This window comes from Octodon degus, unplaced genomic scaffold (genome assembly GCF_000260255.1).
Source record: "Octodon degus isolate 3935 unplaced genomic scaffold, OctDeg1.0 scaffold00226, whole genome shotgun sequence".
Classification (NCBI taxonomy): domain Eukaryota; kingdom Metazoa; phylum Chordata; class Mammalia; order Rodentia; family Octodontidae; genus Octodon; species Octodon degus.
In genome coordinates, this window is record NW_004524802.1 from 1,274,389 (window position 1) to 1,287,475 (window position 13,087).

At 51.0% G+C, this 13,087-nt stretch overlaps 1 protein-coding gene and 1 pseudogene across 4 annotated transcripts in view; one reads left to right on the forward strand and one right to left on the reverse strand.

The window, feature by feature from the left end:
* Window positions 1-13,087, forward strand: part of Ppp1r13b (protein phosphatase 1 regulatory subunit 13B) — a 104,641-nt gene that overhangs the window by 85,085 nt on the left and 6,469 nt on the right. For all 4 annotated transcript variants that reach the window (XM_023705688.1, XM_023705689.1, XM_012517885.2 and 1 more), the window contains exons 5-11: window positions 130-231; window positions 2,714-2,888; window positions 4,088-4,284; window positions 6,267-6,407; window positions 8,575-8,755; window positions 11,829-11,998; window positions 12,327-12,828. In XM_023705688.1, the coding sequence (XP_023561456.1) occupies window positions 130-231; window positions 2,714-2,888; window positions 4,088-4,284; window positions 6,267-6,407; window positions 8,575-8,755; window positions 11,829-11,998; window positions 12,327-12,828 (1,468 nt within the window). The remainder of the gene's footprint in view (window positions 1-129; window positions 232-2,713; window positions 2,889-4,087; window positions 4,285-6,266; window positions 6,408-8,574; window positions 8,756-11,828; window positions 11,999-12,326; window positions 12,829-13,087) is intronic.
* Window positions 1,813-2,133, reverse strand: LOC105744105 (annotated as a pseudogene).

The window sequence follows — 13,087 nt, forward strand, 5'->3', positions numbered from 1 at the left end:
TAATTAGGAAAAGTTCTTATGAAAAAAAATTTTTTCTCCTAAATTTTAGGAAACCTATTTAAAAATCCCCCCCTAGATAAAGGAGGCTGCAGATAAATGCACATTCTGAGGGCTTCTCGTTCCTTGCAGGTTGGGAATCCGCGCGTCGAACTCACCCTCTCAGAGCTCCAGGATATGGCAGCCAGGCAACAACAGCAAATTGAAAATCAACAACAAATGCTGGTGGCCAAGGTAGGTTGTAGAAGCAGAGCCAGCTGTGGAGGTGCAGGACTGCAGTCCTGGCGCCAGGAGCTGAGGGAGGACAAGGAGCTGCAGACCTAGGCCAGGGCTGAGCGCTCCCGAGGTGGGGCCGGCTGGGGACGTGCTGAGCAGGGGCTTTGAAGTGCATTGGTCCCTGCTGTAGCCACAGAGCAGCCTGGAGCTTTGTGACATTGGAAGGCAGAGAGCAAGAGTCCCTGGTCACGACGCGTCTTCACAGGCACCCAGAACAGGGAGTGGCTGTCCTGCCCAAACCATAGACAACATTCAGAAAAGAGGATGCTCTCTCTCGTCACCTCTGTTCCCCTAGCATATTCTCTGCTGTGAGCTTGGTATTCATGTCCTAGAGGAAACTGCAATTCATGATGAGGCCTAAATAAGTGACAGCTGATGCTCACTCTGTGTGCTGAATTCTCCATTTGTGGCTGGAACTCTATGTAGAGTAAGATCTGTGGCATCTCTAAGTCATGGTTTACATGGCAGGCCTAAGCAGTCAGGCCCATGGATCATGCCTGCTAGAAACAATTCATGTGAGTAGTCTTAAAATTTTCTGAAGCTGCTTTAAAGAGAATCCTTAAACTTTAGCAAGTTTGTACTGCTTTCTTCTATAGAGAGATTTCCTTAATGACCAAATGACCAGTCAATCCAGTTTCTTCTGCTCATGAAGTAACTGTGCAGTTCATTGTACTGTCTGCTTTTATGTAAGTAACAATGTAAATTAGACTTACTTTAAAAAGTCTGGGGGCTGGTGAGATGGCTCAGTGGTCTAAAGCACCTACTTAGAACAAGCTTAGCAAAGCATCAGGGACCGCGGTTCAATCCCCCAGCACCACATGCCAGCCAGCCCCGCCCCCTGGTGGGCTGAGCTGGCCACACACACACTAAATAAATAAATAAATAAAATTAAAAAAAAAAACAATTACAAATTTTTTAAATTAGAAAGTATCCCACTAGTAAGATTTCTAAGATGAAGTGTTCTATTTATTTCTTTTCCAAGAATGCTGCTGGTTTTAAAAGCCTTAATATTTTAAGGAGCAGTATAATTCACAAGTTAATGCCACATCTTAAATATCAGCCTTAATGTATGGTGATGTCTGTGTAATCATCCTTAAGCCTTTCATGTTGTTCTGTTAATAGGGAACAGCACCACTGAAGGATACTACACAGTGGTATTTTGTTTTGAGACAGAGTACAGGTCTTACTGTGCAGTTCAAGTTGTCTTAAGTTGCTTATGTGTTCCAGGCTGGCTTTGAACTCACTGTGAGCCTCCTGAGTAGTGGAATTGCAGGCATGTGCCACCGTGCCCAGCCAGCACATAGTTTTATTTTATTTATTTATTTCTGTAAAATGTTTGGTTGTTTTGGAAGAAACTAATCCTGCAGAAAGGAAACATTCCTTGATTGCTCAGTGCCACTTACAAATCGGAGGTTTATCTCCTTACTGTTTCCTTTTCTCACATGAAAAATCTTCTGCAGGCCTGTGTCCATTCTTTATTTTATTTTATTTTTTTTCTTTTGAAACCAAAGCGTTTATTTTGAGTGATTGCTGCAGTTCTCAAGATGAACTGGACGCTGCAACTGCTGCTCTCTTGGGTTTAGGTGTCATTCCTTTGTGGAAGCCATGCCTGAATCTGCGATATACAATTTTTAAGGAGCAGTATAAACTGGTAATAGAGCAGTATTCGACCGGTTCCAGTGGTATTTCGCCTTTTAGCCTTTGCACTCCAGTTATACTTTCTTTTGCGCTTGGCGGGATGGCCACATTTGCCACAAGTCGACTTCTGCAGGTGGCAGGCCTGAGAGCCACAGTGGCAGCACAACGTGTGCGTCTTATTACGACGCTTTCCAAAGGATGACGTTCCCTTCGTCATCTCGCTTGTGCCACAGAGACCAAAGACCGTGTCCATTCTTTAGAAAGTGAAGTAAGAGAAACAGGGTGTGCTTTGTAGTGGCAGGAAACCTGCTCCCTCCTGAAGTAGGAGGCGGGCTTGCGGAGTGGTGCAGCTGGAGCTAGTGGCCATCAGAGCGCGCCCTACGCCATGCTACGTCCCGCGGCGACTCTGACTCTATAGATGGGTAGAGCTGAGCAGATCGGAGCCCCTGCATAGATCCTGAGGTTCTTCTTTAGTGCGGAACTGGGGCTTGCACGCAGGCCCTTGCGCCTGCCAGGGAAGCGCTTATTCCCCCGAGCCGCCTCCCGGCCCTCAGGCTCTTACACCCCGTGCGTGCCTGGTGACTTAGCTTGGTGTGGGCTGATGGGCGCCTTTAGTGCTGTGGGTGCCTGAGGGTCCCTTCAGTACTCGCTGAGATAAGTGAGGCTGGGGAGCACACTCAGGGTTTTCTTAAGTGTGTTGAGGGGATCTTAATTGCATTGGCCAAGCAGGCGCTGTACCGCTGAGCTATATCCCTGGCCTGTGAGTTTCAGTTGACAAAGCTCGATTTTTCTTCTTTGTCAGGAACAGCGTTTACATTTTCTAAAGCAACAGGAGCGTCGCCAGCAGCAGTCTATTTCTGAAAATGAGAAGCTTCAGAAGTTGAAAGAACGAGTTGAGGCCCAAGAAAACAAACTGAAGAAAATCCGTGCCATGAGAGGACAAGTGGATTACAGCAAAATTATGAACGGCAATCTGTGTACGTGCCTGTGGCCCACCGCGCCCATACTCCCCCAGCACAGCAGAGGCTGGCTACCTGACAGTCTCAGCCACAGATCCACAAGGACTTGTGTCCCACCAGTGCACTGAAGGTCGCTATGTTACTAGGGCATGGGGATGGTTGGGGCACATGATTTTTTTTTTAAATTCTGCAGTCCCTCATGCAAAAAATAAAGGATGTCCACATAAAACGTGAAAACTGAAGTAGGTTGTGTTCGAGTTTATAGGATTGCATTAACATCAATACCCTGCTGTGTTTTATTTTTGTTGCTGTTTTGGGTTTTTTGAGAGAGGGTCTTGCTTTGGAATCTAGGCTGACCTAGAGTTTTGCTTGGAATCACGGTGATCCTCCTGCCTCAGCCCCTGAGTGCTGGATTACAAGCTGTGCCACCATGCCTAGCTTCCTAGTGCCTTTTTTTTTTTTTTTGGTGGAAACAGGGATTGAACTCAGGTCCTTGCGCTTGCCAGGGAAGCGCTTATTCCACTTAGCCAGCTCCCCGGGCCTGTTCTATTGCTTCTTAATATAACTCTAATTGTGCATACTTGTGGAGTGCAGTGTGGTAATTTGATACATATCTAGGTGTATAGTGATCAAATTAGGAGTGTTAGCATTTCCTTCTCAAACTTCTTTTAAAACTTTTGATTAGCATGTAGTATGTGTACCTGTGTACAGAACACAATAGGATATTTCAGTTCAGCCTGAGTGATACAGTCCAGAGATTCTCCCGTTGCCCTGATGACAATAGCCCTTTGGACTGGGAAGGGGCAGCTCCAGGATCCTGTGATTGTGCACATCTGTTTTCAGGAACAACTTAAATGTTATTTGTGCATTAAGAGAAGCTGTCCAAGGGCTGATTTTCATGTCTGGGTGGGCTTTCTCTCTTTAAATCGACTTAGTGTCCACTTTATGTCACAGTGATGAGTAAGGCCTTCACAAGCCCTTTGTTCTGTTGGTGCCTGAGATCCCTAAGTGGCTTACAAAGCTAGCTTTTTGGATTGATTCCCCTGTATTCAGAACTCGCTACAAGTAGAATCATTGCCTGTGCCAGGAGTCAGTGTCATACACTTGAGTGCAAGGTCTGCACTAAATAGTAACCAGAGTTGAGTGTAGTGTACAGAAATAAAGATGGGCTGCTCATCAGACGATTTCTGCTTTTGTCGTTCTGGTGGCCATCACAGCTGCTGAGATAGAAAGGTTCAGCGCAGTGTTCCAGGAGAAGCAGCAGGAAGTACAGACTGCAATTTTGAGAGTTGATCAGCTGAGTCAGCAACTGGAAGATCTGAAGAGGGGAAGACTGAATGGGCTCCAGCCTTACAGCGGCGAGCTGGCGGGGCCGGCGGCAGCGGGCTTGAAGCGCCTCCGTCAGGAGCTGCAGGTAACCCGCCCACCCGGGGCCGGGGCGGCCGCCGCTCCTCAGTCTCCCTGCTGTGGGGCGGCTACCTGGACAGTAGAAATGAGTCTAGTTGGGTCTCATTTAATAAGCACAAACTACGTTAAGTGCAGGGTAATTTTTAGATGGCTTTATTGAGATGTAATCTGCCTATCTAAGGTGTGGGGTTCCGGGGCTGTGTCTCAGAACATTTTCACTGGCCCAAGCTGAGCCCTCACCCCTTAGCCATCACCCCATGCCAGCCCATCCATCTAGAGCCTGGCAATCAGGAATTGGCTTCTTTCTCTGTGGACTGCCCAGTCTGGACACTTCATAGGAATGGAGTCATAGTCCGTGTCCTGTGGGATTGGCTGGCACCTAGCACACTTTCAGTGTCCCAGAATTCAGCTGGCAGGATACACTAGTGAAGCAAGTGTTAGGTGAGGCTTAAGGTTTGGGGCAGACTTGTTGAGCTGGGTGCCCTTCATTAAGTCCTTGTCTTAGCTTAGGCTGCCCTGACAAGGTGCCGCAGCCTTGGCGGCTGGGACGTGCATGTCTCATACCTGTGGAGGCGCCAAGTGCTGGCATGTTACATGGGCCTAAACGGCCGCTTCTGTGTCCTCACGTGTGGAGAGGCCCTCTAGCCCTGGGCACCTCACTAACGCAGCGCCCTTCCGTCCAGGCAGTGTCGTACTGCACATAAGCTTGCGAGCCAGGAGTTCAGAGGGCACGAGCACCAGGTCCACACACTGCTTGAGGGTTCCGGTTTCACACGCGGTCACTTACCTGGCAATGTTTTAAGGCCAGAAGCAAGTTTTGTGATTTTTGTAGCACTTGCTAAGAAAAGCACTAGAGGGGCCGAGGAGATGGCTCAGTAGAATAAGCACTTGCCTGGCAAGCTCAAGGGCCTGAGTTCAATCCCCGGTTCCGCAAAAAAAAAAAAAAGAAAAGCACTGTATCATTTTATGAAAACAGTAAAATCACTTGTGGTTACTATAAAGTTTTTATCATGCTATGTGTTAAACAACTATAAAATGTGTAGGGTTCTAAAGGGCTTCTCTGGAGGAGGTGTGATGGGCACATGTAATTTGTCTCTAACTTTCTGGAGTGTGTTTTGCCTCCGCTCCGTGCATGAAGACAGGTGTGTGCGGTGCGCCTGTGCAGTGGCCCCGAAGAGCTCACCAAGACAGTCCCTAACCTTCTGAGTGGAGGGTACCCTCACACCCACCGTTCCGTCTTGTTTCATCTTTTAATAATATTGTTGCCACCCGCTGAAACCCGTGGTGATTCAGGTTGTCTGCGAGCTTCCCAGCACCTCACTAGGGGGCTGCTGTTTGGTGGTGTCAGGCCTGTGTGGCAAGCAGGGTGGCCCACACTGGCCTCTGGAGTTCTGAGAGGGTGCTGCAGGGTTCCCCAGGGGTTGTCCCCAGGGCCCCTGGAATGGTCTTGGTCTCCCATATCCGTTTTGGCCCTGGTTGTCTTGTATGCTTTGAAGAGGGCACATAGTTGCAAGTGCTTGCTTTTTCTGTGTTCCCTAGGAAGTCTGTTCTGGTGTCTCCTGTGCTGCACCTCTAAAGCCTATAGCACACAGCTAACATATATGTGTGTTAACATCGCCCAACTCAAGTTTACCTTTTCTCTTATATTTTTTTAAAAATATTTCTTTCTTTCTTTCTTTATTTATTTGGTACAGGGTGTCACTGTGCAGCTTGGACTCGTAGTGATCCTCCTGTCTCAGCCTCCCCGGCGCTGGGATCACAGGCATGTGCCACCACGCCTGGTTTCGGTAGCCAGCTCCATGTGCAGCCAGCATGGCGTGTTGTATGGAGGATTGAACCCCTGTCCTTTCTCTTGCCAGGCAGGCACTTAGACCACTGAGCTGTCTCCCCAGCCCTCTCTTACTTTTTAAAAAAAATTCTCCCTGGCAATGAGAATTTGACTTCTTAATTAATACAGATCTTTAAAAGATTGTGTTTCGTGTTTTGTAGATTCGTAACCAGCTCAACCAGGAACAGAATTCAAAGTTGCAGCAGCAGAAGGAGCTCTTGAACCAGCGCAACGTGGAGGTGGCCCTGATGGACAAGCGCATCAGCGAGCTGCGTGAGCGTCTCTATGGCAAGAAGATCCAGGCATGTGCGAGGGGAGCTGTCGCTCAGAGTGGGTCGCCAAAGCCCTTGTCTTCCCAGAGTGACAGCACACCCCTTACCCAGCCCATAGAGCACAAGTAGGCCCCCACGCCCAGTGACAGTGGTAGCAGGTGGTCTGGTGGTGCACACATGGGATCCGCTGTGGTCCTGACCACGAGTTGAGGCCAGCCTAGAATACATAGCAAGACCCTGTCTCAAAAAGAAAACAGAAGTCCATGTGTAGGATCAGAGCTGGCCCCAGCCTGGCCCATCATCTCCACTGCACTGGGGAGTGCTAACCTGCGCGCCTGCTTGCGGTTTAAGGGCTTGGTAAGCGATCAAGCAACATGCTATAGAAGGGCTCTACTCTTACACTTTTTTAAAACCTTTTTTTGTTGTTGGCATTTCAAATTTCAAAGATAGTAAATAGCTATTGTGTGAAAATTGAAACAGTACACAAGTACTTAAAGGAAAGCGCGGCAGTTCTAACTTATTCTCCAGAGGTGACAGTTACTAATGGTTCCAGTTCTTAGCCCAGACACAAATATATAGAAAGGTATATGATTTTAATTGGAAATGGGTTTGTAGGAATTATGTTAGTCACATTGTCTGCCCCTAGTCTTTTTTTCTTTCTTTTAACTGAAACTGGATGTCTTTCCAGGTCACTAGTTCTTGTAGCATCTGTGGCCTAGACCTGGTACCAGAGCCAGAGTGCCCCCCCAGCTTAGCACTTGGTGCGCTGGGGGACACACACACGGCTGAGCACGTGTGTGTACCTTTGTGGCTTTGGCTGTGGCACTTGAGCCCCCTGTACGCTGCCTGTCAGGGCTGACCCACTATCTTCCCAGAGTTCCTGGGGGGCTCAGCACTTGCCTCTGCCCCTCTGGGGGATGCTTCAGGGATGGAGGCTTAGTCTCTCGTGGGCCTGGACAGTGATAGAGGAAGAGGGCATCAGCCACTTCCACGGGCCTTGCAGTCAGCCTCTTAGTTACATGGCTATCTTTTTTAAAAAACATTGGACTGTTTACATTAATGCAATTTCAGCTGATTTTCTTTTTCTTTAAAGATCATCAGCTCAGGCCAGGAGAGAGCCCCTGCACACATACTCTCCATGCTTACTTGGGGCCGTGGTCAGGGCCCCTCAGGGAGCGGCATGTGTGTCGTGCAGAAGAGGCTCCTGAATGCACTCTGGGCCTGAGGAGCTCCTTCTGCATCTCAAGCCCAAGGCTGTGCTCCTGCCTCCTGGGAGACTCCCCACTGAATGCAAGAGGCCCGCCTCTCCCTGTGTCTGCCTTGCAGAGTCCGCTGATTAAGTGCTTCTCATTCCCATGGACTGGCCAGGTCGATGCACACAGCCAGCCTCCACAGATAGCTAGGCCAGTTCTCTCACACCTGCAGAGCTCTGACTCCAGCACAGGTGCTGGCACTTGAGCACTCCCTGCAAGGACACAGGCTCACAAAGCAGAGCAGGTGGTTGTGGGTCCCCCACAGGCCCACTGAGGGGCTCAGCAATTCTTCAGTTAGAATCCCATTGCAGATGCTTCTGTTCCTGGACAGCACTGTGTGGCCATGTCCTCGCTCAGAGAGGTAGAGCTGCCCTTAGGGGCCAGGCTTATTGCCAGGGGTACAGCCCGGCGTCCCTGCTGCCCAAGGTAGCACAAAGTGGCCGAGCAGGACGTGAAGTTGTGCTCAGAACACGCGCTTTGAGCAGCGCCTCTGGCCCAGGGAGGGCAGCGTGTGTCAGTGGGAGCTGTGCCATTCTTTTTTTTTCCATGGTGGTCCTCCTGTTTTCAGCCTCCCAAGCTCTGGGATTATAGGCATGGGCCACCATGCCCAGTCTCAATCTCCGTCTCAGTGTGCCCCAGGGGCGGGGCCAGCACAGCACACCAGGGATTGAACCCCAATCCCTGTGTCTGCCTGAGCAGGCACTTTAATCCACTGAGCTATCTGGCCGGCCCTAACTGTGCCATTCTTGCAGGCTGCTTGTTCCTGCTGCTCACCATCAGGCAGTGCTTGCAGAGGCAGCAGCTGCATGGCTGCAGGCGAATTGCTCTGCAGCTCTCCTCCAGGGCAAGGGCTTTCCACAGCAGACTGCAGTGAGGCCCCCCCGCTGCCTGGGCTTAGCCTTTCTCTTGACTTGGGAGGATCTTGACTCTCTCCTTATTTGCAGCTAAGCCGTGTCAATGGCACATCATCACCGCAGTCGCCCCTGAGCACATCTGGCAGGGTTGCTGCCGTGGGGCCGTACATCCAAGTCCCCAGTGCTGGAAGCTGTCCTGTCCCAGGAGACCCTGTGAAGCCCCAGTCTCTCACTGTTGCCTCAAGTGCTGCCCACGGGAGATCTAAGTCTGGTGAGTGGCCCTGGGCTGGGTGGCATAGGCACAGCAGTGGCGTAAAGGTGAACCTTCTTAGGACTTGCCCCATAGGAAGCTACAGCCCCAGTCTTCTGGGACAGTGTTTGGAAACTGTATGTCACCATGCTAACAGTGACTCTAAAATGAGAAATTTCTTCCTGAGTTAAGGTCTCTACCATAGCTTTCCAAAATGTAAAGCATGCAGCAGAGCAGTGCCCTTTCACACAGTTTTGTGTGCCCCAAGGCTCTCTGGCCAGGCGGATGCCTTGCTGCTGCGTGTCCCAGCACAGTCGGCCTGGCAGGGCTGCCTGCCTGCTCCTGCGTGGCTCGCCCTTCACAGACATCGCGATGTGTCTGTATGGCTGCGTATGTGGCAGCTGTGCATCAGGTAGCTTTGCACATTGAGGAGTCTGGGCTTCGACAGTCCTTTGTTTAAGAAAGCAGCATTGCTGTTCTCCTATGTTGGGCTTGTGTTTTTGAATTCTTTGGGGATTGGTAACCAGTTTGTACCAGTCTTTCATCTGTGTCCCTTTCTCTTGCTTGATACTTTGCATGTGGTAACACTGCTGTTCCCCCTGGGGAGCTTAGAGCTCCTTCTGGACTGGGGGGCAGGAGGGCATTGCCAGACCTGTGCATAAGAGCCCTGTTCAGATCTCTCTCTCCTTCTCTGTCTCTTTGTCTGTCTCTGTCTTTTTCTCTTGTCTCCTCCTCAACTAAGTCCAGGCCTTTGCACTGAGCCGCCTCCCCAGTCCTTACTTGTAAGTTTTTATTTTGAGACAGTCTCACTAAATTGCCCAGGTTGGGGGCTGGGGAGATGGCTCAGTAGGATAAGCACTTGACTGGCAGACTCAAGGATCTGAGTTCAATCCCCGGTTCCGCAAAAATAAATAAATCAATTGCCGGGTTGGGCTCCAGCACTCCACCCCTTGCCTCCACCTTGCTGAGCATCACCCGTCCACTTCATTCTTGCCCCCTCGGGGCCAAATCCTGCCAGTGCCACGTGGACCCCACGGCAGCATGTGTGTACTTGCAGCAGTGTTCTTTGATAAGCTGTTGCACTCCGCCCTGCCCGGTCCAGGCCAGCAGTGTGTGGCAGATAGCGCGCACAGCTCCTTCCCTGCTGACTTCACTGTGAGGACTCACCGCTGGCTGTCCTGGCTCTGTGTCACACAGATGGCCACAATAGACCCAGAGTGACCAGCACATGGGCGGTGTCAGACCTGGACACCGGGCCCCGCTGCGGCCCCTCACAGCAGCCCACACGCCCCCTTGTACACCATATGTCGGCCAGTAGGCTCGGGGGGCTCTGACCTCCTCTCACAGGCTGGATCAAGAATCATTTATTTTTCCAAACTGACAAAGGTCTGCTCTGATGCCCAGACTTGAAAAAATTCCACCCAGTAGGCCCTTCTTTCACCAGGGGTGGTGAGCTGGAGGAGCACAGCTGGCCAGCGGAAAGGGTGGCACACCAGGTGACACGTGCTGAGAGCAAGGGCTTTTTTTTTTTTCGCGGAACCAGGGATTGAACTCAGGACCTTGAGCTTGCCAGGCAAGTGCTTATTCTACTGAGCTATCTACCCAGCCTGCAAACGCTTTGATGGGGCGGGGGGGTTCTTTGGTTTGGTTTTTTGGGGCTTTTTTAAGCATTAACATGATTTTCTGAGTTTGTTTTGAGGCTCTGAGTTTTATTGTCAGGGCAAGAATCTCCCATCACAATCAAAAGAAAATGTCCCTTTGCCATAAAAGTAAGTGGCCGTCTCTACGCCCACCTTGTGCTGAAGGTAGGAAGGCTGTCTCTAACAACTCGTGGCTGGTTTCTAGAAAGCCCCAGGTGCTGTGGGGTTTCAGAGGTTGCTAACAGCCACCTTCCTACAGCCCTGAGAGGGTAGGAAGTCCAGGCCCCTTGGCCCACCCCAGCCTGGGACCTAGGTGGCCTCTGCTTCTCCCTCAGCCCACTTTTTGTCTTGGCACCTCTGCTGAGGTTCTTGGAGCTCACACTGACTCTGATTGTAAGATGCAGTCAGGAGGAGGTGAATGCACACACTGTGACCTAAGGCCCGTGGGCTTCGTGGAATAAGGTGACAGTTTGTGCTTGGCCTTGGAATGCCTGGCAGACCTGCTGCCTGGAGTCCTGCTCAGCAGGGCAGTGACAGCAGCATGGAGCATGGCAGGTGGAAGTGCCACTGTAGCCAGGCAGTGGCTTGGGAACAGGCTGTGTGTGCCCTGCCTCTTGCATAGTATATTTGAGAAGCTCATTCTCCCTCTCAGGAGTCAAAAGTGTGCTCAGGCGCAGTGTGAGGTCAGGCGATTCTCAGTTACCTGCCAGCCTGTGGTGCTGTCTGTCTGCCCAGGCTGCTGTGGGAGGACAGCCCTGGCCAGGGCGGAGCAGCTCAAGACAGGCAGAGGCGCACGAGTAGGACACACAGTGACCCCGAGACGCCACGTGCAACTCTGTGACCAGAGAGTGCCCAAGCACCTGTTATCAGTTTGGAAAAAGCTTTGTGAAAACAAATCTTTTCAGTGGCTTTCCTGGTGTCTTGGGTTAATGGCTGGCTTGCTGATCACTGTCATAGAATGGTAGCCCTTCTTGCTCTCCAGCTCCATGAAATCTTGTACTGTGACACAAATTATCTCAGGTGAAAGGAATTCCTCATGTTAGAAGAGCAGTTTTTATTGTGGAAGTAGTACAGGTCAAACCTGTTATGAAGTCAGAAGATAAATTTTAAAAATACAAAAAAAAAGTGTCTTCTTGTGGCATATAGCTGTACATGTCAGTGGTGTGTGGAAAGTAGGTGCCGGTGCTTGCTGCATCTGTGCTGTGGATGTGACAGGCTTGACCTGTAGTTTGGTGGGGTGTGCCCTGTGTGCCCAGGCACTGGCCACAGAGGGCCCTGGCCGGGGCCTGGTCTGTGGGCCTCTGGCGTGGGTGGTGGTTGCTGCCTGCTTACAGGGGCCCCTCAAGATGCAGAGCCCAGTGCCATCTTTGTTTCTGGAAGGGGCCATTCTCAAGTTGATTCACCTTCTTTTAAAAGAACAACAAAAAAAAAAAACATTTTGTGTTCTTTTCAAGCTAATGATGGCAACTGGCCAACATTAAAGCAGAATTCCAGCTCTTCAGTGAAGCCAGCGCAGGGGGCCAGCACAGACTGGAAGGAGCCGGGCATGGAGGGGCCCCTGAAGCAGGGCGCCATCTCGAGCCAGCCACTGCCCTTGTCAGCACTGGGAGCCACAGAGAAGCTGGTAGGCTACCTGTCCCTTATAGAGCGTGGGCCTAAAACTGCCCCCTGCCAAGTCTTTGCCGTGGGGCTGAGAGGTATCATGGGATGGGTTGGTCCTGCTGTGGGCACATGAGCCCAGAGCCTGGGGAACCAGGTAGTGTACTCTCCCAGCCCTCTGGGGTCTGGCCTCCGTGCTGCAGAGCAGCCGTGAGCCCAACAATGTGCTGTGTCCTGCTCACAGACCAGTTTGCAGGATTACAAATCCTGTGTATTCTCTTGTAGCTGTGGGTGGAAATATGCGTAACTTTTCAAAGAGTGACTTTGTTTTTCTTCTTAACACCTAAATTCAGGGCATTGAGATTGGCAAAGGGCCACCTCCTGTCCCTGGCATAGCAAAACCCTTGCCTCCAAGCTATGGGACATACCCAAGCCCTACACCCCTGGGCCCAGGCTCAACAAGTTCTCTGGAGAGAAGGAAAGAGGGGAGTTTGCCTCGCCCGGGTGCAGGCCCACCAAGTCGGCAGAAACCCACCCCGCTCCCCCCAGCAGGCAGCATCCCCCAGCCTGGCTCCTCACAGCAGATTCAGCAGAGGATTTCTGTACCGCCAAGTCCCACGTACCCACCAGCAGGGCCACCTGCATTCCCAGCTGGAGATGGCAAACCTGAGCTCCCACTGACAGTGGCCATTAGACCCTTCCTGGCTGATAAAGGGTCCAGGCCACAGTCTCCCAGGAAAGGACCCCAGACGGTCAATTCAAGTTCCATATACTCCATGTACCTCCAGCAAGCCACACCACCTAAGAATTACCAGCCTGCAGTGCACAGCACCTTGAACAAGTCGGTGAAAGCAGGTACGGTGGGCTCTACTCTCCTCTTGGGGCTAGCAAAGTATGGTTTAAGTAAGAAAATATAAATCCGCACCCTTATGTGTGGGCCACACACTGTGCAGGGTAAGTGTGACTGTTACATAAAGTCAAGCCGAAGGTGTCAGCAGAAATGGGATGGGAAGCTGAAACCTTGAGCTGCTCTCAGCCCTCCAACCTCCTTCAAAGCATTCAGCTCCCCGCACAGTAAGACCCAACCCCGGGAAGGTCAGGATTCCAGGAGTGT